This window comes from Malaclemys terrapin, chromosome 1, assembly GCF_027887155.1.
Source record: "Malaclemys terrapin pileata isolate rMalTer1 chromosome 1, rMalTer1.hap1, whole genome shotgun sequence".
In the NCBI taxonomy this organism is placed as follows: Eukaryota; Metazoa; Chordata; order Testudines; family Emydidae; genus Malaclemys; species Malaclemys terrapin.
Window position 1 is genome coordinate 212,713,466 of NC_071505.1, and position 23,148 is coordinate 212,736,613.

The window sequence follows — 23,148 nt, forward strand, 5'->3', positions numbered from 1 at the left end:
AGTTCCCATGATGTCACAATGAACTGGAGGCTGCAGTCGTGTGAGTGTGAACATGGGGATGATGTCACACAAATGTGATTCATGTGTGACCTGGACTGATGGGAAAATCTGCAGTTTGGTGCAAAGCACAACTGCGAGGGTACAGACAGATCTGGTTTTGAGCTCTCACTAAAGAGGATCAAGAGAGGTCTAATGTGCATGACCAGGAGAGGTATTACGGATGACTGCTCGTGGTCTGTTCTCTGCCATGATATAGTACAATGAGGTGGACTTATTGTTGCATTAGCCACAATGACTGCTCCCATTTGTACTTCCTAAGCATTTCTTAACCCAGATCCCTAACATTTAACAAATATTTCTTAGAGCCAACATTTTCAGAAGAATTCATTCATTTTGTGTGCCTCCGCTTTTGGGGGGGCTCACCTGGTGCCTGACTTTCAGAGTTCCTCTGGACCTGCAGCTTCCAATGATTTAAGGCCCAACGTGTGTCAAATTGGGTGACCAAAAATTGAGGCAAACAAAATTAGTGAGCTCCTTTTAAAAATATGGCTGAAAATGTATGTGTTTGTGATCAATCCTTGGCTTGGTGTAGTGGTAAAGAGAGAACATTGTGCAATCAGTGCCTGAAACAGAACAGGGAAAGTTTAAGGATCTTCACTGCCTTCTACCATTATGTGCATTGCTCCTGTGAACACCCGAAAACTACAGTGAGTGGGACAGCAAAAATATGACCCAAAGGTGTGTTTCATTAACAGCTATTGCTTGACACTTGAACCCTGTTTTTGAGAGTTCCAATGTCTCAGAGGGAATGAAGTTACAGCGTGTATCAAACTATATTTAGGAAGAACAACTGCAAGCTATGACAGGAATTTGCTTTTACACTTAGCTTCTAAACTGAGTTCCACTCCAGCCCTGAGCAGCTCTCAGTACCATACAGGCACAAAGCACTCTAGCTATTTCAGACACATTTAAAGGATCACAGTCAAGATCTCAGCTGACTGAAGAAGGTGTCTCTTTCAGCATCGAAAAGAAGTGTATATACTCACTTGACGGTTTGGAACTTTTCTTATATAAATAAATAAGTAAACTAAGTTGAAGGTGTCATTTGCAAACTTGAAAGATTCTGTGAAGTGTCTGAAGTAGTTATAGTTCTCTGTTTATTTTAACATCTTGTGCAGCATATTAATGTGTTTAGTGCAGATTGTTATTGCTACTGCTTTATAATCTATGGGGATCTTAAAAGATTTAAAACAGAAAGCTGCTTTAATACTTAGTGACATCACAAGCAAAACTATGCAGCAGCACGGATACTGTACTAGAAATATGCTTAATTTTTTCTAAAAATGTGTTACAGTTGGTAAAAAAAAAATGTTGGGGGGGAGTGGGTATGGGAGAGAGATAAGTTTTCTTTACTGTAATCATAGCAGCATACAGTAGTGGAGGCTGAGAGAATTGTGTTATCGAAAACTTTACGTTATTATTGTATTTGCCTGCTGAAGATAGTAAGTTTCTGCCTGGCAAAGTGGAAGAAGCCAAGTGTAGGTTTCTCCTTCTCCTCAGTACCAGTTAGGTTTCACAGTGATGTGTAGTTCCTGTCAAAGTCTTTTATAAGAAAACACACTGCAGCTTTCTGGCCAAAACACCCATGGTGTTTGATTTCATGAGTACAGCAGGAGGTAAGAGGACCGCATTCAGTGTTTGGGTTTTTGGGGGTTTTTTTTTGTTTTTTGTTTTCTCCTGCTGCTTATCTATAGTAGGATTAAGAAAGATGGAAATTATGATAGTGCCTTGTGTATCTCAGCCATATTTAAAGCAAATTGACTAAGAAATCAGTCAGTCCAGACAGCTGCACATCTTTCTGCACCCCTCTCAGGAATTATTTTTAGCTGAAGGAGAGAAGATAACTTTGTTTTTTAAACTCGTTCCAAAATACTGACTGATTCCTTCCTATCAAATATTCCTGTTCATGAGTGATTTCACTACAAAGTAAAAGAGTTTGCATTGGAAGTCAGGCATTAAATAACTCCAAACTGAAATAAGAGTGTCATTGCTTTCAAAGTTTTCCTTTGCATTCAGGCCATAAAAGGTAAAAGGTAAGGTGTGGGGAAGCCAACGAGGCTTGAGAACAAGGCTTTGTGTGTATCAGACAATTTGCCTCGCAAAGGGGGTTTGAAATTCTTAGCTGATACTGAATGTGAGCTGTGATTTGTTCGAGTTTGCAAATCTGCTCAAAATGCTAGAAATAACAGAATGTGGGTAACAGCATTTTGTTGAATATCTCTCAGATATACATGGCAAAATAAAAGCATTTATAAAAATATATATTTATTAATCCATGTCCGTCTTTGTGTGGTCAGAGATAAAGATATTGCAGTAACTTAAGCTTTATTTCTATACATTTGACGGTCAGTAGTTGTGCTAGAGGTGAATTGGGGGGAGGGTAGGAGGGGAGGGAATGCAGCCAGAGAAGGTTGTCTATTTTTACTCATCAGTGTGCTGTTGTCCTGATTTCTCTGGCAGTAATGAGGGCAGCATGAACTGGAAGGAAAAAATCACCTCCTCCAAAAGCAATCCTACACAATTGTATCATACATCTCTCTTTAAGAACCAGTGTCTGATTGCAATCAGTTTCAACACAGGCCTCTTAGGAACTCACAACATATTACAAAAACTAAGATGGCTTGGTTTAAAGAAAGACATTCTAAGTAAAGATTTAATCTAATTCCTCACCCATCCATGTTTAAGTATGGCCAAAGGCGGGTGGAAGTATATCAGCTGTTTCATGTGAGGTGGGGGAGTGTGTTGCCATATGCTAGAAGCCTTAACTGTAATTTCATTGCTGCTGTGGTTTTAAAGCACTCCCATAGTATTTTTAAATTTGTATGTGCCTTTGCCTTTGTTTTCATTTTTAATTGTGATGAGAAAGGGGGAAAAGATCATAGCATAAATGAATTACGTTTTCCCCTATTATAAGACATAATAGATCATATCTTTCTAACAGTTTGTGTTTTTTTATAATTCTTGAAATGCAATCACTGAATACAGCATAGGTCCACTTTCTATCAGTCATCTGAGAAAATGATTACTTTCCATGCACAATAGCAACTTAAAAAAAAAAAAAAAAAGAATGCAAGGGGTAAAATCCTGGGAGTTTTGCCATTGACTTCAGTGACAGGATTTCACCACCAAAGTCAATCTAACAGACAACATAATGCACATTGAAGTTATTTAAACTGTCTGGTTTGAGGTTATCACAGTGAAAAAAGCAATTGGAACTGTACAATTTATAATTTGTCTGATGGGTTTTTTGGTCCCGAAATCCTTACACAGGCCTACCCAAACTGAAAACATAGCCCTCAGAAAAGACAGTAAAAAGCAAGGGCAAAATTCAACCCAATGAGGTTGCTTGAATGAAATTGATGGTAGAATTGGATTCTTGCTCTCTACTCAGTCTTTATTGAGCTCCTTGACTTCAGAGTCAGTAGAACTGAGTAAGTGGCCTAGTGAGAATTTGTATATTAAGTCAGTATCAGTATTTCCATGTTTATCTGAAATGGTCTCTGTTCTTAATTCCTTCTTATGCTATTGCTCAAAAACTTACTAAATCTGCTTAATATAAATCTTTGAAGGGAAGGTTCTCTGTGACCTGAAGATTTCCAAGGACTTTATAATTTAACAGTGTCTATTTCCCTCCCCTCCTCCCCCCAGTCTATACACAAATAGATTTGAGAGATTTTTTAAGCTTTGGGAGTCAGACGATGGATACATTTTTATTTGTTAAAAGTGTATTCTCCAGGATTACATTTTTATTTGCAAAGGCCAGATTCAGGCTCAGGGCTTTTGTAACCTCTATTTCTATTATGAGGCAACAGTAACAGTACATTGTTTGCCCCAAACTTCTTCCTTTTGTTACTTGTTCATTCTAGGAAGTCCTTAATGTCTTAAGAATTTCTGATTCCCCTCACTATTATTTTTTTTATGTGAAAGCAGTATCACCATTTCTGGCTATGAAAGATTAACCAGGAAAGCTCAGGTGTTCTCACTCCCTCAGGTATTAAAAGGGAGTATCTAAGCAACTCTGAAACTGAGACTGAAAGAGTAGAAGGGCTGGTGAAATGGATGCCTGTCAAGAAGCAGTATGGGTTAAGTTCTAGTTTATCAAGCTCTGCTATCTGAATGTCAGAGCCTGTAACGGTTTCTCATTTTCCTTGCAGGGATAAGGCGCTCTCTTAAGAATGTCAAAACAGCCAGTTTCAAATGTCAGATCCATTCAGGTAAGAGACAGTACTTACATTTCTAATATCAGAAAATAATGAATTTCTACATCAATTGCTTCACAATCTGCATTTTGTTTGTAATGAACAACACAAGTGTTAGCTAGTGATTATTTTAAAAAGAATAAAAGCTTAGTCTTGGTAGACATGAAAGCACATACAAATGTTGACCTGAGGAATCGCTGGTGATCTGAACAGAAAAAAAAATATTCACAGATTTGATTTAAAAACAATAGCCCTTCCCAGGATAAATACTGTTTGTTGATGGGTCTGCTAAACACAACAGGATAATCCACAGAATTTCCATATATACAGCCAATCATTATTATAAGCAAATCCCATGTCTGAAAACCCTAGTGGTTTCTTTAGAATTAATACCACTATGGTAGAAGTAGGGGATAGATAGATGGCACAGCTTTGAATGTTTCCATGTTTTCATCTCTCCATTTTTTTTGAACAACAAAATATATAGTTACAGTATTCAATTTAACTACATTGTTATTCAGCAAGACATTTTATGGGAAAACCAAAATAAAGTAGAGTAATCAACCGCAAGACTGTGCCAGGTAGGGTTGTATGCTCATTCTGGTTAATTGTATTTTTTAGAGTCTTTTACAAACATCAACTACAAAACAGTCACAACACCTCTGGGAAGCAGGTGAACAAAGTATGGTGAAACTAACCCTTTAATTCTTCTCCCACTGAAGTCAATTGCAAAACTGCTGTTTATTTCAGCATGAGCAGGAACTGGTCCTAAAACAGTAAGAGCTATACTTTTTGTTTGTTTATTTGTTTTTTTAATGAAACCAAAGATGATCCTAGAATCTTCTGTCAAGTCACTGTCAATGCACAGAGGCTGTCAATTCACAGAGGCTGGTTACTATGTGCTTTCTAGGCCTTAAAGGCTGGCTCTGCCAGCAAGTGCAGGATATCATTCCCAGACTGAGCTCATATTAGATTTTAAACTAATAAAAACTTTTAATAGAAAATATTTAAAATTATAGAACACATAAATTGTTGAATACACCTTATAAATACCCCAGCCATGTCAGTTCATGTTCATCAAAAAATGAAGTTATACTGCAAATGAAGAAAGAAATAAAGAAAAATTGTATGAGCTGACAATTGCCTGTGGTAGAAAATACAGGAAAAGGTTAGTGGTTAAGCATATAACATTAAAAAAAAGTACATTAGTTAGTTAAATTAGTTGATCTTAGCCAAAAGGCCAGGGTGCCTCCTCAAATACTAACTTGTACAATGTTATTACAAATTTGTTATATATATTTTTGCAGTAGATTTTCCCAGCATGTTGATAGGAAAAACAGTGCAAGGTTTCATAAAAGCTTGAAATAGCATAAGAACCCCAAATGGAATTTATCATGGCTGATCTGCTCTCAGTTTTCCCATGATAATACTTTCCTAACTCATTGAGATATTATGAAGATTAATTAGCTAATGGTTGTGCAGCATTTTGAAGCTGCAAGGCCTATGTGTGTTAATTCTGATTACTATTAAGTGTGATTTAACTGAACAGAACTGACTTTTTTATATGGTTTGAGAGAAGTCTTGGCTTTGAAATTAATGGACTTTTGCCATTGACTTCTGTCGGGGGGGGTCAGGATTTCACACTTTATATATTACATTTCAAAATCATTTGCATTATTAACTCAGTTTAGGGGATTTATAACTTGGATCTAAGTTTTAATCAACTACTAATCTTAATATGGCATATGTAAACAAGTTTTCTTTTTGTAAACACATTTTGAATTAAGTTGGTTTGCTTGTTTCTTTACTGAAAGAGTAGAGGTGGGCACTTTTGGTCACTTTTAAGATTTTTTTTCCAACTTCGAAATTGAAACTTTAAATGTCTAAATAATTGTTAGTATTTTTTTTTTAAAAAAAGCTTGTGCCCCAAAAGCACTAAATTTAATACTTTAAGAAAGTCAAAATTATGCAATAGTCTTGAATTACAAACGTTAGAAAAGCAACCACTGCACAAACTGTTTTTTACAACATTTCTAGGGAATGCTGTTGGAAGCTGCTGCAGTAAGAAAATCTACACTGCAACTGATGCCTATTATTCTTGCAGCTATCTCAGATCCATAATACAAGGTGTCAGTGACTTTTATACACTATACCTTGTAGTGATTCATGGATTATGAGCTTTTGCTATTACATACTGATACAGTAGGTCCTACATCTAGGGAAATGACAATGTATATTGTGCTACAGATATGGAAATTTAAGGATCCATATCCATACACTGACATGAAAGAATGTAATTGAAGAAGCTGTCAATAATCTCTGTGTGAAATGCTGTCTATAGTATTAGCTGATAATACATTCTGTCAACATTTACTACTTTTGATTTTCCTCTCAGTTAAGTGCTTTTCTGGTTTAGGGTTTTAGTGGAGGTTCTCTGTTCTGTTCAGAGCTCTGAAAACTTTCATATTTTCTCAATTTATTTTAACACAATTACCTTCAAGTGGCCCTACAATTTGTTCATCTGTCCTTCTGGATGAATAGGGGTGACCATGACTCCATTCAGGTCTCACCAATAACACTCCTAAACTGTCCTTCTGGGTTGTTGCAGGGCAGTAGAAGGCACTCAAACTCTCTGGTCTGTATATTCTGTCTCTGCAACAGTCCCAACCAGAGAATCAAGTGACTGTAAAAAGAAGTCTAGTTCTAATAGTCCAGATCACTGTATAATAGGCCATCAAGCTGACACATCATACATGTTATCTGTCCATTTATAGTCAGAGAGTAATATTATCTATTAGAGAGACAAGGTGGGTGAGGTAATGTCTTTTATTGGACCAACTTCTGTTAGTAGAGAGACAAGCTTTCGAGCGACACAGAGCTCTTCTTCAGGGCTCCACACATATTTGTCTATCATTCATTCTCTTTTCAAAAATCTTTGTTTTAAAGACACATTTAAACTAGCCTGCAACTTTCTGTCTGAACTCTCATATAGATAACAGATCAGACTCTGAACTCAGTTGCACTGGCATAACTCTAGAGTACCTCCATTGATTCCATCAGGGAGAAGCACTGGCCATAGAAAGGTCATGGTTAAAGTGGCCAGGGGTTTGTGCTGATTTGGCTTCCTCCACTAGTGAAAATCCTTTGGAACGGTTGATGAAATATTAAGATCCCTGACTGGAAAAGCCCACAAGAGGATGAAGCAATAGAAACTCTGCCTACCCTCCCAGATAGATGAATCCTTCCTGGGGCGCAAAGGCACAGGTCTAAGGCAAAGAAGTAAAATTTGCCATTGCCTTTACCAGCAGGGTGAATTTGACCCATGAATGACAATTCCAACACTATTAAGTGTAACTGACCAACTGGTGGCCTAACTGCTTAAGGTAGTTATAGCAACATACTTTCCAAAGCACATGAGAGGAATGGGGATCCAGTGTTGGAAAGCAAGTGTGGAATTCGAGACCTGTTCTGCCACAGGCTTCCTATGTGGTCTCGGGCAAGTCACTTAGTCTCTCTTTGCCTCAGATCCCCATTTTATGGATGGAGAACTGAGGCAAAGAGCACTTGCCTTCCTCACAGGGGTACTGTGAAGTTAAATACATTAAAGATTGTAAGATGCTGAGATGGTCCTGGGGGCTATATGAGTATGTCTACAATGTAATTAGACACCCATAACTGATTTGTGCCAGCTGACTCGGGCTCGTGGAGCTCAGGCTAAGCTGCTGTTTAATTGCAGTGTAGCATTTGGGCTGGGGTTGCAGCCTGAGCTCTGGGACCCTCCCACCTTGCAGTGTCATAGAGCCCAATCTCCAGTCTGAGCCTGAATGTCTACAGAGCAAGTAAACAGCCCCTTAGCCTGAGCCCTGCGAGCCTGAGTCAGCTGGCATGGACCAGCCACAGGTTTTTAATTGCAGTGTAGTCATACGCTATCAGTACCTCAGATAGACATAGAACTTGCTCTCATTGCAGCCAATGTAGGGTTTTTTTGCCATTGATTTTATTTACAGTAGAACTGAATCTGCTAGTGAACTTCCCTGAGCACTCCAACCTATTTGAACCCAGAAAGGTGCTTGGGGGTACCGGATCTAATTACTTCATGTGCTAATTAAACTGGATCCACACTACAGTATGCATTTTACTACAAATACTATTGTGCTTTCATCGCTCTAAAACTTTCATGAAGTCTGTAGATCTGCTTCTGACACCAGGTGACAAATCCATCAGCTATCAAGCAGATATCCTTCCTACTAGCTGTGACCCAATCCAGGATTTTTAGGATGTCCAGCGGCTTTTCTTCTTCTTCTTCCTTTTTCTTCCTTTATGCTGCTTTTCCTAGTGAGGGTCGCAGCGGCAGCATGGAGAGTAGGGAGGATCAGACCTCCTTTTCCTCTGCAACAGATTCCAGCTCCTCCTGGGGGATTCCCCAGCATTCCCAGGCCAGCTGGGAGATATAATCCCTCCCCTGTGTCCTGGGTCGGCCTTGGGGCCTCCGCCCAGTGGGGCGTGCTCAGTAGAGTTCCAACAAAAGGCTCCCAGGGGGCATCCTTATCAGGGGCCAAAACCACCTTAATTGGCTCCTCTTGATCTGGAGAAGCAGTGGCTCTACTCCAAGACGCTTCCAAATAGCCGAGCTCCTCACCCTGTCTCGGAGAGTAAGCCCAGCCACCCTGAAGAGAAACCTCATTTCCACCGCTTGTACCTGCGATCTCGTCCTTTTGGTCATCACCCCAAAATCATGACCATAGGTGAGGATGGAGATGTAGAGCGACCTGTAAATCGAGAGCTTCGTCTGAGAACTCAGCTCCCTCTTCACCAACACAGATCAGTATAGCGCCCGCATCACTGCTGCCACCGCACCAATCCTCCGGGCAATCTCCCGCTCCTGCTTGCCATCACTCATGAACAAGACCCCTTGATACTTGAACTCATCCAAGGTGCTCCCCCCTTACCTGGAGAGAACAGTCCACTTTCTTCCGGAGACGACCATAACCGCTGATTTGAAGGTGCAGATTCTCATCCCAGCCGCTTCACACTCCGCAGAGAAATGTTTGAGTGCATGAAATCGCAGTCTGAAGAAGTAAGAAGGACAACACTATCTGCAAACAGCAGAGATGCCACCTCTGAGTCCCCATACCGGATGCACTCCAGAGCTCGACTGAGCCTAGATATCCTGTCCATGAAAATCCAGCGGCTTTTTGACCAAGTTAATTAAAAAAATGAAAAAACAGTCACCTTTAAGCACTGTATGAATCTACTCCATCTCTTTGTAATAGCATTCTGGTGGTATAAATCCAGTCTCAATCAAATTTGTGGGTAACTCCAAAATTGGAAGGGTAGCAAATGTACAGGTGAACAAAACCAAACTGCAAAGTAACCCAGAAAACTTAAAGCGGTGGGTCTGCAGGCAATTCAGGGAGCTAACTACTGATAAATATATTAATACTGTATGCACGGGGGAGGAAATAAGTAGCACAGCTTCAAAAGGATGGTGGCTGTGGGGAACGTCCAAGCTGCCATACCGTGATTATTTCCATTTTGTCTCTTTAGTACCATCTTAATATTAAGGTTTTAGGTAACTAATCACTATAGTTGCCACAGGCAAGGAGCAGGAGCAGGAGCTGGAAGCTGGGTGGAGACAGCCAGCAAGAGGATCTTTATCTTCATAAGCGGCCCATTGTATGAAAGGGTTTGAGAGCCATCACTCCAGCACCAACTCTGTAAAAACACTGCAGTGGCTACAAATAGAAAACACACAGAGAAATTCACTACTGTGACCCTTTTTTTTTTTTTTTTTGCAATTGCATCTTTGTAATTTCATTGCATTTAGAGGTTTTTTTTGGTGTGGTGAATCCATCATGGTTTCCTTCTGACAGGCTAATATCAACATCCCAATGGGAGCATTTCGACCTGGAGCAGGGCATCCTCCCAAAAGAAAAGAATTTACACCTGAAGTGGAGGAGGTAAGAAAAATAATATTAAAACTTAATGCAGGAGAATCTCGGCAGTTTATGTGCTATGCAAGCCACTTTATCTAGGCTACAGTACGAAATGCCAATCCTAGTTATCACAGGCATCCGTATACCAATCCCAATTGGAAATCAACCACTGACTATTGAATACAGTTGATATACTTGGTGTTATTTTTGAAGCCAAAACATACATGGTAATATAAACAAGTACCAGGGTATGTGGTCCCGCTTAGTTAAGAGACTGGCATCAGCAGTGACCGGTGAGGGGAGGGCAATGATGGGAAAGCAAACCAGTGCTTTGCACTGGGTATAGCCCTAGCATAGTTTCCTCCTGACTGGGGCAATGGGGAGACCCAGAGGGGGATTGTGACATCCCAGGCTACTCGAGGGACACTGATGATCTATATCTAAAAGGGAATATTTAGAATATTTTTGGACAAATTATCAGCCTTTTCCCCCAGCTACTATAGACACTTCAGACTGATGATTTTCTTACTTAAGGTTAATTCTTTCCTCCCCTCTTATCAGTTTCATTGTTAATCAAAACAGAAGAGGTTATTTTGCTAAATTCTCTTATATACTTTCCAGTAATGATGCTCTGTTTATAAAGTCATTTTGGGGAGGAAAAACTGATCTAACTTATTTTTGAAGAAGGCATTTTGGAAAGAAAACGTATAAAGTGACCTTGCAAGCACAGATGTTTTTTTCTTCTGAAAAAAAATTAAAACATATTTTCTATGTAGTAATTATATTTTGAAGGAATGCAAAAGATGTTAAAAAGAAACTAATAACGCATGCACGAGGGTTGGTAGTATTTGAGAAATAAGATAAATGGCTAGCACTGTTTGATTTAGTTGGATGATTGAATTATAGCTTTGCTCTTCAATTATGTGTATATTATATATGAAACAGGAACTATAGAATTAAGGTTTCTGTTCTGATCCTGTAGCCTTTACTTCCCCAAACCAATGGGACTATTCACATGAGTAAAGGCTGCTGAATTAGACCTTGTAGTAGCAGTGGAACATAAATGTTCCCAGTGGATTTGTCTTTTCAGTTTTTCCTGTTTATTTAGCTTTTGCAGTACAATCCGTGGTTCTATCTTTAAGGCCATTTGAGACAAATCTATCTTTTTCTTAACAGTTCTGAACATTATGGGCTATATTTTGAGAACCTGGCAAGGAAGATATGTGTCATATTCAATGGGTTGAAAACCTTATAGGTTTTGAATGTGAAAAAAATTGAGTGAAAGGACATGTTGCAAGCAAATTGAGTGGGAGGACATGGGAATTTCAAAAAAGAACACTGTCTCTTCACCTAGATATTTGCTTCCATAGTCTTAGCACCATGAGGCATCTTATTGACTCTTTAGACTTCCTTTGATAAAGTTAGAGACCAAGTTCTAATCTCAGTTGCAAAGTGCACATTGCACACATAGTGGGGGATAATTTGAGGTAAGTAGTTATGAATGCCACACATCTAAGATTAAAAAGTAATCCTAAAAATAATTTATAGAATGGAACATCTCCAAACCTTGCACGGTCCCAAAGGCCAAAATGATTGCTGCCTAAGTCAGTTACAACACAGCACTACAAAATAGAATCATTTTTAAACAGGTCCTCTACAGATCTGGAATTGTAGTGCATCCCAGGCCTTTATTCTTTTCTGCTTATTCAAGTTATCAGGCAATGAAACTATGCAAGAAAACAATACTGTCTGGTAACCATCTGTGACTGCTGAGACCTTCTGCCGCCTCCCTTCCTCTTCTTCTCCATTAATTTACTTATTCTACTTGCCTTAATCCCAGATTGTGAGGTCACCTGGACACTGTTCAGTGCCTAGTACAATGTGGTCCTGATTCCTGATTGTGGTCCTTACACATTACCACAACAGAAAAATATATATAATAGTAGTAATAAATATGAAGAAAGCCAACACATATTCTTACTGTAGTACAGTATACTTTGTATGGTGTTTAAATGAAGTCAGAATTAGAGTTGGATTTATACTGTGATCAATTTTTTGTGATATTCACTCTAGTTTGTTATGTTTGTGCCCCATGAGCATTCTGTTTCCCAAAAAGTAGTAGATTTACGTGTACTAGCTCCCACATCTGCAGTAAGTATGCACAAGTATTTCTATGAGAAATGATATATTTTAACCGGAATGGAATACTGGAATACACCTTTCACCAGTACTCTGGCTCTTAGGCAATAAAACAAGACAAACATCTGATCGCATCATTAGTAACATGCATGCACATGTAAGTTATTTTGCATGAATTATATGATACAAAGTTAAATACAAATTTTTCAAGCCAATCAAACTTATAGTAGCCTAAATTTCCTATAGATGATGCCTCATGAAAAGCCCTTGTGGCTCCCTGAGAAATTGAAGCCTTAGTAGATTCACTCCTGGAAAAACAATGAGGAGTCCTTGTGGCACCTTAGAGACTAACACATTTATTTGGGCATAAGCTTTTGTGGGATATAACCCACTTCATCAGATGCATGGAGTGGAAAATACAGTAAGCAGGTATAAATATACAGCATATGAAAAGATGGAAGTTGCCTTACCAAATGGAGGGGGTCAGTGCTAACGAGGCCAATTCAATCAAAGTGGATGTGGCCCATTCCCAGCAGTTGACAAGAAGGTCTGAGTATCAACAGAGAGAAAATTATTTTTTATAGTGACCCAGCCACTTCCAGTCTTTATTCAGGCCTAATTTGATGGTGTCAAATTTGCAAATTAATTCCAGTTCTGCAGTTTCTCGTCTAAGTCTGTTTTTGAAGTTTTTTTGTTGAAGAATAGCGACTTTTAAGTCTGTTATTGAGTGTCCAGGAAAATTTAAGTGTTCTCCTACTGGTTTTTGAATGTTACAGTTCTTGATGTCTGATTTGTGTCCATTTATTCTTTTGCACAGAGACTGTCTGGTTTGGCAAATGTACGTGGCAGAGGAGCATTGCTGGCACCAGGGCCGGCTCTAGGTTTTTTGCTGCCCCAAGCAAAAAAATTTTTGGCTGCCCCCCGTCCCAGCCCTGGGCTCTCCCCCACCACCCGCACCCCCATGCCGCCCCAGCCCAGTGGGTCGGGGGGGGGGGGGAGAGCCCAGGGCTGGGGCGGCATGGGGGTGCGGATGGTGGGGGAGAGCCCAGGGCTGGGACGGGGGGCAGCCAAAAATTTTTTTGCTTGGGGCAGCAAAAAACCTAGAGCCGGCCCTGGTGCCAGCAATGCTCCTCTGCCACGTACATTGGCCAAACCAGACAGTCTCTGCGCAAAAGAATAAATGGACACAAATCAGACATCAAGAACTGTAACATTCAAAAACCAGTAGGAGAACACTTCAATTTTCCTGGACACTCAATAACAGACTTAAAAGTCGCCATTCTTCAACAAAAAAACTTCAAAAACAGACTTAAACGAGAGCCCTGGGCTCTCCCCCCCCACACACACACCCTGCCGCTCCAACTCTGGGCTCCCCCATATCCCCCCACCATTGCCCCACACACACACCTCCTGCCGCCCCAGCCCTGGGCTCCCCCCACACCTGCACCCTCCTTCCACCACAGCCCTGGATCACTGGTAACTCGCTCCCAGGGCAGGTCATTCAGCAGGAATTTTAGGTGTGCACAGAACACAGACAGGATTGGTTCCCATATGGTTACAGAACTGCAGTAAAGTGGAACAATTTTCAGCTTGTGTGATTGGAGGATATCTGGATGCATATTATAAGACTGTCCTACATAAATGAGGAAAAGTTGAGGTGCCGTTATTATTCTTTTGTTCCGCTCTTTCTTTCTATGGGGAATTTGCCAATGCAATATCACTGTCTTCCTTTTAAACAAACAAACAAACAAAAAAGGCAATGGCTGTTGAAAATAGCAATTCCAGTTCTAATAACCACTGGGAAGCATTTCTTGCTCAATTTATTCTACTTTTTCTACAGCAAGTTACAGTGGATCAGTATATTTGATTTGGGAGAAATGAAGTAACAGCTGCCCAAACTGAGCTTGAGCACTCCTGAATTTTGAGGTGTTCAAATCTGGAAGGCAGGTGCTGGGGGTGGGGGGCCCTGTGGCTCCACAGGGGAGCATGGCAGTATGTATGCAACAGGATGTCTGGCGCTGCGCGAAGCCAGACACGCTGGTCTGAGTAGGGGCTGGGGGGTTGGAGAAGGGGTAGGGGATTCCAGGGGGGCAGTCAAGGGACAGGGAGCAGGGGGGGTTGGATGGGGCGGAGGTTCGGGGGGGCAGTCAGGGGCAGGGAGAAGGAGAGGTTAGATGGGTCGGGGGTTAGATGGGTCAGGGGTTCGGGGGGGGCAGTCAGGGGACAGGCAGCAGTTGGATAGGCATGGGAGTCCCAGGGGTTTGTCAGGGGACAGGTAGGGGGTGGGGTCCTAGGGGGGAAGTTGGGGAGGGGGTCTCAGGATGGGACAGTTGGGGACAAGGAGAAGGGAGGCTTAGATAGGGGGTGGGGTTCCAGGAGGGGGCAATCGGGGGACAAGGACCGGTGGGGCTTAGATAGGGGGTGGGGTCCTGGGGGGCAGTTGAGGCAGGGGTCCTGGGAGGAAGTGGTCAGGGGACAGGTTGGATGGGTTGGGGTTTCTGTGGGGGGCAGTTGGAGGGAGTGGATGGGGGCTACCCTCCCTCCCCATGAAGTGTCCTATTTTTTGAATGTTAAAATATGGTATCCCTACTCACAGTGCAGCTCTCCATTCACAGCAGGCTGCAGCATGGGGTCTCAGCTTCCTCACTCCCTCCCCCTCTTTCCTGTTGGTAGTGGCCAAGGGAATGCTGGGAAATGTAGTTCTTTCCCTGCTCCAGGGCTGGCTCTATAGGCAGGGAGCTAACCAAGGAACTACAGCTCCCAGGGCCCCCTGTTGGTTCTTAGCTCTCATGCTGGATCCCTGCTGCCCCTGCAAATGGGCTGCCCCAAGCACCTGCTTGCTTTGCTGGTGCCTAGAGACGCCCCTGGCTGGCACATGATGGCATATATCACATTGGTAGATGTGCAGGTGAATGAGCCCTTGATGGTGTGGCTGATGTGATTAGGTCCTATGATGGTATCCCTTGAATAGATATGCGGACAGAGTTGGCAACAGGGTTTGTTGCAGGGGTTGGTTCCTGGGTTAGTGTTTCTGTTGTGTGGTGTGTAGTTGCTGGTGAGTATTTGTTTCAGGTTGGGGGGCTGTCTGTAAGCGAGAACTGGCCTGTCTCCCAAGGCCTGTGAGAGTGAGGGATTGTCCTTCAGGATAGGTTGTAGATCCTTGATGATGCTCTGGAGAGGTTTAGCTGGGGGCTGTAGGTGATGGCTAGTGATGTTCTGTTACTTTTTTTGTTGGGCTTGTCCTATAATAGGTGAATTCTGGGTACCCTTCTGGCTCTGGCAATCTGTTTCTTCACTTCCAAACTAACACAGCTACCCCTCTGAAACCTCTTCCTCCTGGAGCTATATTTGGTCAATCAATGACTAGAAATAATACTATGACTTACAGAACCAATCACAACCAACCAGTTTTGAATTTTGAATATCAAGAGCAAGGTCGATCCACAGAGAGAAAATCTCACTGAACAAACAAACAAACAAAAAAGAATGTCAACTAAATCCACCTAATACATTAATTTAATGAAATCATGATCCCCTAGTGGATATTCCTTGACTAAAAAAAGAGAGGATAAATTAATCAAGCTATTTGCTGCAAAACTATTCATTCAGCTCCAACCACTACAGATTGATATTGTAATCATATAGAACAGTGTGTCTCAAACTTGACCCAAAAGGGGGTCAACAGGCCTATTGCAGGAGGGTCACGGTATTGTCACCCTTACTTCTGCGCTGCCTTCAGAGCTGGGCAACCAGAGAGGGCGGCTGTTAACCAGGCACCCATTTCTGAAGACAGTGCAGCTTCCAGCAGCAGTGCAGAAGTAAGTGGCAATACCATATCATGCCACCCTTACTTCTGTGCTGCTGCTGGTGGCAGCGCTGCCTTCAGAGCTGGGTGTCCAGGTCTGAAGGCAGTGCCGCTGCCAGCAGCAGCACAGAAGTAATAGTGGTATGGTATAGGAGGGTGTGGTTACTTTTGTGGGGGGAGGGGATCACAAGAGCCTGAAATATTTTCAAAGGGGGTTCCAGCAAAACAAGTTTGAGAAATCGTGATATAGAACCTAGGCTGGAAAAATCTTAACCTCCTTGCTGGAAAACTACCTTCCCACGCATCAGCTCAATGGAGATGAGATGTCCCGGTTGTAGACTGTAGGCACTGCCACAGTATAAATGTTCAATTACTACTATTAATAATAATAATAATAAATGGTCCTTTCCAGTCTTAATGTCAAGGAAACAGTAGAAATTAGGGATGGGGGGATGAGAGGGGAAGAATTAGGCTGTCTTCAGTAACAGCATTGCACAGATGGCACCTGGCTTGACATCTCCTTCTCACAGAGAGAAGCTGTCACCAGCTGTCTTGTACTTGTATTAAGACTAGCTTGACTGAAACCTAAATCCAAGAAAGACAGGATGATGTAATTGGGCAGAATGAAAGATTCTGAAGACTTGGCCAAAACCATGACTTCACCATCTTTTGAGGGCATTTACCCACCAATTGATACAACAAGGTAATACACAGTTCTGGGCTTGTTCTGAATGTTTCACTACTTCTGGACATCTGAATTACAGTTGGGTGAAAAACAGGTTTTTTTGTTCGTTGGCAATTTAGAAAAGAAAAAAATGGGTTTGGATCAAACAAAGCATTTCATTTAAAAAAAATGAAATTTTTCCTTGTGATTTTGAGCATTTTTAAATAACTTTGAATTTTTAAAAATAAAATTAAAGGAAATTTTGAAAGGAAAAGTTGTTTCAGACTGAAATATCAAAACATTTCATTTAGAAAATTTCAAAACTGACTGTTTTGATTTTTTCTGAACTTTTAATTTTTTTTTTTTCAAAATGGAAAATCCAGCAAAATCAACATGTACTCAAGAAGGTATTTGGTATCACCGAATGTGCACTTTTTACTGAAAAAAAAGTTGTATGTAGAAAAATTCACCCAGCACTACTCCACATAGTGTTAGAAGCCAGAAATGCATCCCTTCCAGTCATAGCTGGACCAGCCACATTGATTTATCACTTCCAGCTTCAGTCATGGCATTGTACGACAAATAAGGGTTGTCAATGGAAGACCATGAAGAAGCTGCTGATAATACAGCATGTGGTAGGCCTTCTTATAACTAACACAGATGACAAGAACATACCCCATCCTCACCCCCAGTGTTCCAACACACTACATTAGCTCCCTGTTTGATTCCAGACTCCGATCTTGGTCTTAATTTTAAAGATTCCCCACTAGGCTGTGTCGCAAATATCTCAAAATCCATCTCTTCCACAGGGCCTGATCCAAAGCTCACTGAAGTCAATGGAAAAACTCCCATTGACTTTAATAGGCTTTGGATCAGGCCCTTAGTGCCCATGAGCTACCATCACAGCTCTGCTCTTCAGAGACTCGGGAGTTGCTGAGGGTTAAAAATCACAAGTGCAGAATATTAGTTTTCTCAGTAGCTAGAGCTCATGGCTATTTAACTCTACAAGATATTAGGTGATTAAAATGGACATTTACTTTTCTTCCTTTTGGCTGCCTATGGCACTCCACCAGATTCACTTCCCATTATTCCTTTAACATAGTAAATTGCTACTCACATGTACAGAGATGTAAATCCTTGTGCATTCAGTACACTTCAATAACATTTTTTTCAAAACACATGTAGGCATCTCAAGGCATCTACTAATCAAGTTAATTCCCTCTTACAGCTGTCCAGTTTCCATTGTGATTACATTTAGCATCAAAAAAACCTTTTCACATTTCCCAATTAACTGACCTCTATTTATGCTCAAGAGATTTGTACGGTTATCGTAAGGTGACTATTTACCCTTTGCACAGAGCATTCCTGCTTCTACAGAGGAGGAGAAGGAGAAGAAGCAGCTCCCAGGAGCCAAGAAACTTCCAGGCCCTGCTGTCAACTTATCAGAGATCCAGAATATAAAGAGTGAGCTGAAATTTGTCCCCAGAGCTGACCAGTAGTAGAAAAGAACAGGTGAGTAAAAGAGATCTTCCTTTGCTGTGGCTTTAGGAATAGGGTGACCAGATGTCCCGATTTTACAGGGACAGTCCCGATTTTTGGGTCTTTTTCTTATATTGGCTCCTATTACCTCCCACCCCCTGTCCTGATTTTTCACACTTGCTGTCTGGTCACCCTATTTAGGAATGACAGGCAGATCCAAAGACCATTTATGTCAATGGGAGTCTTTCCATTGACTTAGTAGACTGTGGAACAGGCCCTAAATTTGAAAGAGAGTCTGCTTCATGAATAGACGTTCATGGTCCCTGGAATTCTACAGCATTTAAAACACAAATCTTGTAGCAGAGCACCTGAGAGTTTGCATCTGATCATTTTTGGCATGTACCAGCCTCACTAACAAAAAAATAAATACTCTGCTATTATGAATATTACAGTCAGCTTAATAATGCCAAGTTCTTGTCTCACAATCATGCACACCCCTGTTTGTGCAGAACAAGTGGCAGAATATAGAACTTATTTTTATGTACATAAACTATAAAGAAGTTAATTGTGATGCATAACAACTAGGTCAGGAAGTACTACCTCCTTTAGGTAAACATTTTACTTATTTTATTTTTGTAGTTCCAAGAGATATATGCACACACATGTGTGCAAACACATACACACACACTCTCTCACAATTAGGAGTTTGTCTATGATCAGTAGCAAAGCTTTTAAAAAGAAAAATTCATCAACATAGCAAAAACATTGATTTTAAAATTATTTTCACCTGATTTTGAACAAGTCTTGTAAATCTTTCTAAATCTCGGCCTCTGTTGTCTTACGTTCTGGCTATTTTTAGACTTGAGTCCTAAAGCAAGGAACCTTCATCTCTATTAAAAACAGCATTGGCTGACTTCCTTCAAAAGCCTGAATCTGTAAAGGTGCATCAGGCAGTAACGATGAGGGTTCAGTTCTACAGGGAGGGGGGCAACTGAACCTGGCTAAAAATAGCAAAAGTGATTTGGGTCACATAGTATCTAACAGAACAGTACATTTGCCAATTACTTCTATTGAAACAAGTCCTTTGTGTCCTGGAGAAAGGGCAGAGAAGCTGTAAGTGAAATAAAAGAGTGGCATCTGGAATCTTCTGCCTACTCACATAAAAGAAGAACAAAGCAATATAAAACGTAATGCAGGAGGATTCTGTAACTGCAGAACTGAAGAGTATCCGGGGCCTGGAAGGATATGATGTGCAATCACAGTGATTTGGCCCAAAACACATTGTAACATTTATTTGTTTTTGTGTACAACATAAATGTGTCAATTTACAAAAGAAACCCAAACAAACAAAAAACCCCTTTAATAGTTTATTGTGTTTCGCCTGCTGTGGCAAAATGTTCCTGTGATTTTCAAGTAACAACAACAGAGGCTTTCTCCTTAGGAAACCTGGGAAAAGGGAAATTAACCTTTTTGTAAAATGTAATATTGTAGTCATCATGTTAAAGCAGTGCCCAGAGAAATATGAATTTTTAATGCAGAGCTTTAAAGTTTCCTCCCTCTATGAGAGATATTCAGACCTAAATTTAACCCCAGATTTAGTTTCAGATGACTGTTATTCTTAGTGTTTGAAAATTGTTGTCTTATAATTAGTCTACTGGGGATCTGGCAATGATGTTTATCACATGCCCTGAAGTGCAATATAAGAAAAATACATTACTACATGGATGGATACCCAACTAAATTAAATCTTTAAAGCTGTTAGATCATCATACAGCAAAATAACTTGCCATTGCAATTGTATTCCCTTCTTCCCCGACCCATCTTCTCATGTTTTTATTGCTTCTCAGGTTCGGAGAGTGACAAGAATGGGGGTGCTGCTGAGTCAGGTAGCTCCAAGAAAGTGAAGGGATTAAGAAATGCCTTATAAAAGGATGAAGGGGAACTTTTGGCTCTGTAGGAGCTTTTATATCCCAGCCCAGGGAGCTTCCATTAGGAGGTGAGGATGCTATATGGTGCTGTATCACCAGCTGGGAGCAGCAAGGGATAGGGCAGTAGGCCCAGTTCCTTCCCATTGGAGCCTACACTTTGGGTTGGCAGTGACTGGAGGAGCAGCTCCAGCGGTGGCAGCAACATTGGTAGTCTCGTTGCAGGTGTGGGTAGAAGCAAAAGAGGAGACCACATGGTGCAGTAACTCCTTGTCGGGGCCATGGGGTGGCAGGCCCAGCCCCTTCTTCTGGCCATGTTTATAAATGCACTCACTTGGGTACCAGTCATGCTTTTGGCTAGAATTTGGCCTAAGGAGAATGTTCGGCCATATGACTTGCCTATCAATGAAGTGTTGTTTGGCTCACTAATAGGCTAACTTACCAGACCCTTGCACCCTTAGGTTGTTTGGCCATCATGTGTCAATATTGTTATTTTCCAGCCTTTGGTGTGGCCCTTCTCCCCAGTCTTCCTCTCTATATCGTCACCCATATGCACAAACCATCTTGTTCACCTTCCTGTGAAGACAAAGTTCAGATTCCTTTGAGAACTGCAGCAAATAACTTTTCTCAGATATAACAGTCAAAACCCAAATCAGTTTATATTAAACAATACAACTCTTAGGAAACAAGGAAAGGCCACACTGGATCAGATCTGAGGTCCACCTGCTCGGGTATCCTGTTGCTGACAATGTCCAGTGCTTCAGAGGAAGGTGTAAGAACTCCACCGTAGGGAGACAGGGGATAATCTGTCCCCACATTAGGTCTCATTCTGATCTCTAATAGCTAGAGATTGTCTTAAACCCTGACGTTTGGGACTGAGTCTACTGTTAATTTACAGAAATGAGTTAGGGTACATCTATACTGCAAAAAAGCCCCATGGCAGCAGGTCTTGGAGCCAGGGTCAAATGACTCAGGCTTGCACTACATGGCTAAAAGTAGCAGTGTAAATGTTCCCGCTCGGGCTGGAGTCTGGGTGTGTCTCAGAGCCTGGGCTCCAGCCTAAGTGGGAATGTCTACACTGCCATTTTTAGTCCAGTAGTACAAGCCCCATGAGCCCAAGTCCCTTGAGACTCACTGCTTCTGGGTATTTTTGCAGTGTAGACGTACCCTTAGTCAAATAACAAGCACAGGAGGAGGGAGAGCTATGGAAAGTTCTCCTCAGCAGCCCTAGACTTCGTATTGCGGTGATTGTAGGGTTACCGCCTCAATAACCCATAGAAATCTGTCTGGACTCTAAAAAGCTGTCAACAGAGCAACATCTCTAACAGTGGCTTCACTTGAGAGAAATAAGCCTTCGAGTAGTAGGACTCGTCTATCCCTTAGTTATAAGAGTGGCTCTCTTTGATGTGTAGATATCAATTATTTATAAAAGATGTTTATTTCCCTATTGTGGTGCTAAATGGTCACATTAACTTTCCTTCCAATCACACCCTTGTTTGTAAGTACAAAAGTATCATTTCTATTACCCAACATAGATTGCCTTTAAACTACATCGTGCTTGAGAGGGTTTCCTTCTTTCTTTCCCTGGTCATTCTTTCAGACACAGTTAGCTTGTCCTTTATCCCTATGTTTAAGCAGAACAAGAGGAAACCGCTAACACTGAAATACAAGAATACAAACCCTAGGCATCTCCTCTAATGAACACGCTTTGTCCTGCTAACATTTGTACTCTACACTTTGCTTGTACTCTGCCATGGCATCAGCTCATATTGATAAGTCAGCACAACCCTGGAGTTTCAGATTAAGGGGAAAACCTATCCACTTCACTATGCCTGAGCTGCTGGGGCCATTCAGAGCTAGGATGAGATTACAGAAACTTCCCTCCGGGAGCCTAAGTAGTAACACAGGCAATAAACAATAATAATAAAAAAGTCACTGCATGTTTGTTGCTTCCAGCTCCAGGCTGTGGTAGAGTCTACAAGTCTGCATTCCCCCCACACTCTGTACATCCAGCTTCCTGCCCCCTGCCCTCTCTCCCCCCACCAGGGTATATGACTGATGGATCTGATTGTCTGCAGCTTCACCAGCTCCATACACACTCCTCCCCCAAGCCCCCTGGGCTCCCTGGCATGGAGTTCTGAAATCCTAGTTTTCTTCTGCACTGCAGTAATTGCGATGCAGGCAGGGCCCTCTGCAGCCAAGGGTGAGGGAGCAGGATTGTCTCTTCAGAGGATAGTGCAATATGCTACCACATCCTGTGTATACCCCCCTTACGCAGGGGCGAGGTGGTAGTGTCACAAGGAGCACAGTAGGGGAGAAAGAGTTAGTTTCTAGGCAAATATGAAAAATAAATTGCACTGTATAAGATTTTCTTAGAAAGATTTATATTTTTACTTTTTTTGAGCTTTAAATAAAATAACATAGCAATATGTTTTATGACAAGGAGCAACTCAAGCTTACATATATAAGGATCCACTATCACATATGTCTTAATAGCCTGTCTCCTTACATAATGCAGAAAAAACTCCCAGGATATTTCCTTAGCACTTATAGGATTATCCTGTGGTGCTTTGATGGGAGAAAGAACAGGAGTACTTGTGGCACCTTAGAGACTAACAAATTTATTAGACCATAAGCTTTCGTGGGCTACAGCCCACTTCATCGGATGCATACTCCTTAGGACTATGGCAAAGTCCTGAATACCATAATGGAAGCCTTCTCTCTGCCCCACACCTCCAAAGAGAGGTCCTCAACCTGGCTAAAGATGGAAGAGCACATTCATAGCCTAAGTCTTGCCAATAATTTAATATCCTCAGCCTCTCAGTTTCCGTTGACCTGGGCAAGACTATAAAATATGTATATAACTAAAGGCAGATCAAAGGATACATGTGTCAGATCTCACCCACTCTCTGAGCCGCTTGTAACAGTTTGGTGTAATGAC

The 23,148-nt window shown here is 41.4% G+C and overlaps 1 protein-coding gene across 9 annotated transcripts in view; it reads left to right on the forward strand.

Moving 5' to 3' along the window:
• The first annotated feature begins 913 nt into the window (after window positions 1-913).
• Window positions 914-23,148, forward strand: part of SMPX (small muscle protein X-linked) — a 64,335-nt gene continuing 42,100 nt past the window's right edge. For 4 of the 9 annotated variants that reach the window (XM_054006182.1, XM_054006195.1, XM_054006213.1 and 1 more), the window contains exons 1-4: window positions 914-1,052; window positions 4,215-4,274; window positions 10,133-10,219; window positions 18,162-18,315. In XM_054006182.1, the coding sequence (XP_053862157.1) occupies window positions 4,236-4,274; window positions 10,133-10,219; window positions 18,162-18,302 (267 nt within the window). In that variant the 5' untranslated portion in view covers window positions 914-1,052; window positions 4,215-4,235 and the 3' untranslated portion in view covers window positions 18,303-18,315. Of the gene's footprint in view, window positions 1,053-1,555; window positions 1,677-4,214; window positions 4,275-10,132; window positions 10,220-18,161; window positions 18,316-19,379; window positions 19,661-20,129; window positions 20,149-23,148 lie in introns of those variants that run through there. The other 5 variants (XM_054006226.1, XM_054006190.1, XM_054006203.1 and 2 more) reach the window with 5 other exon arrangements.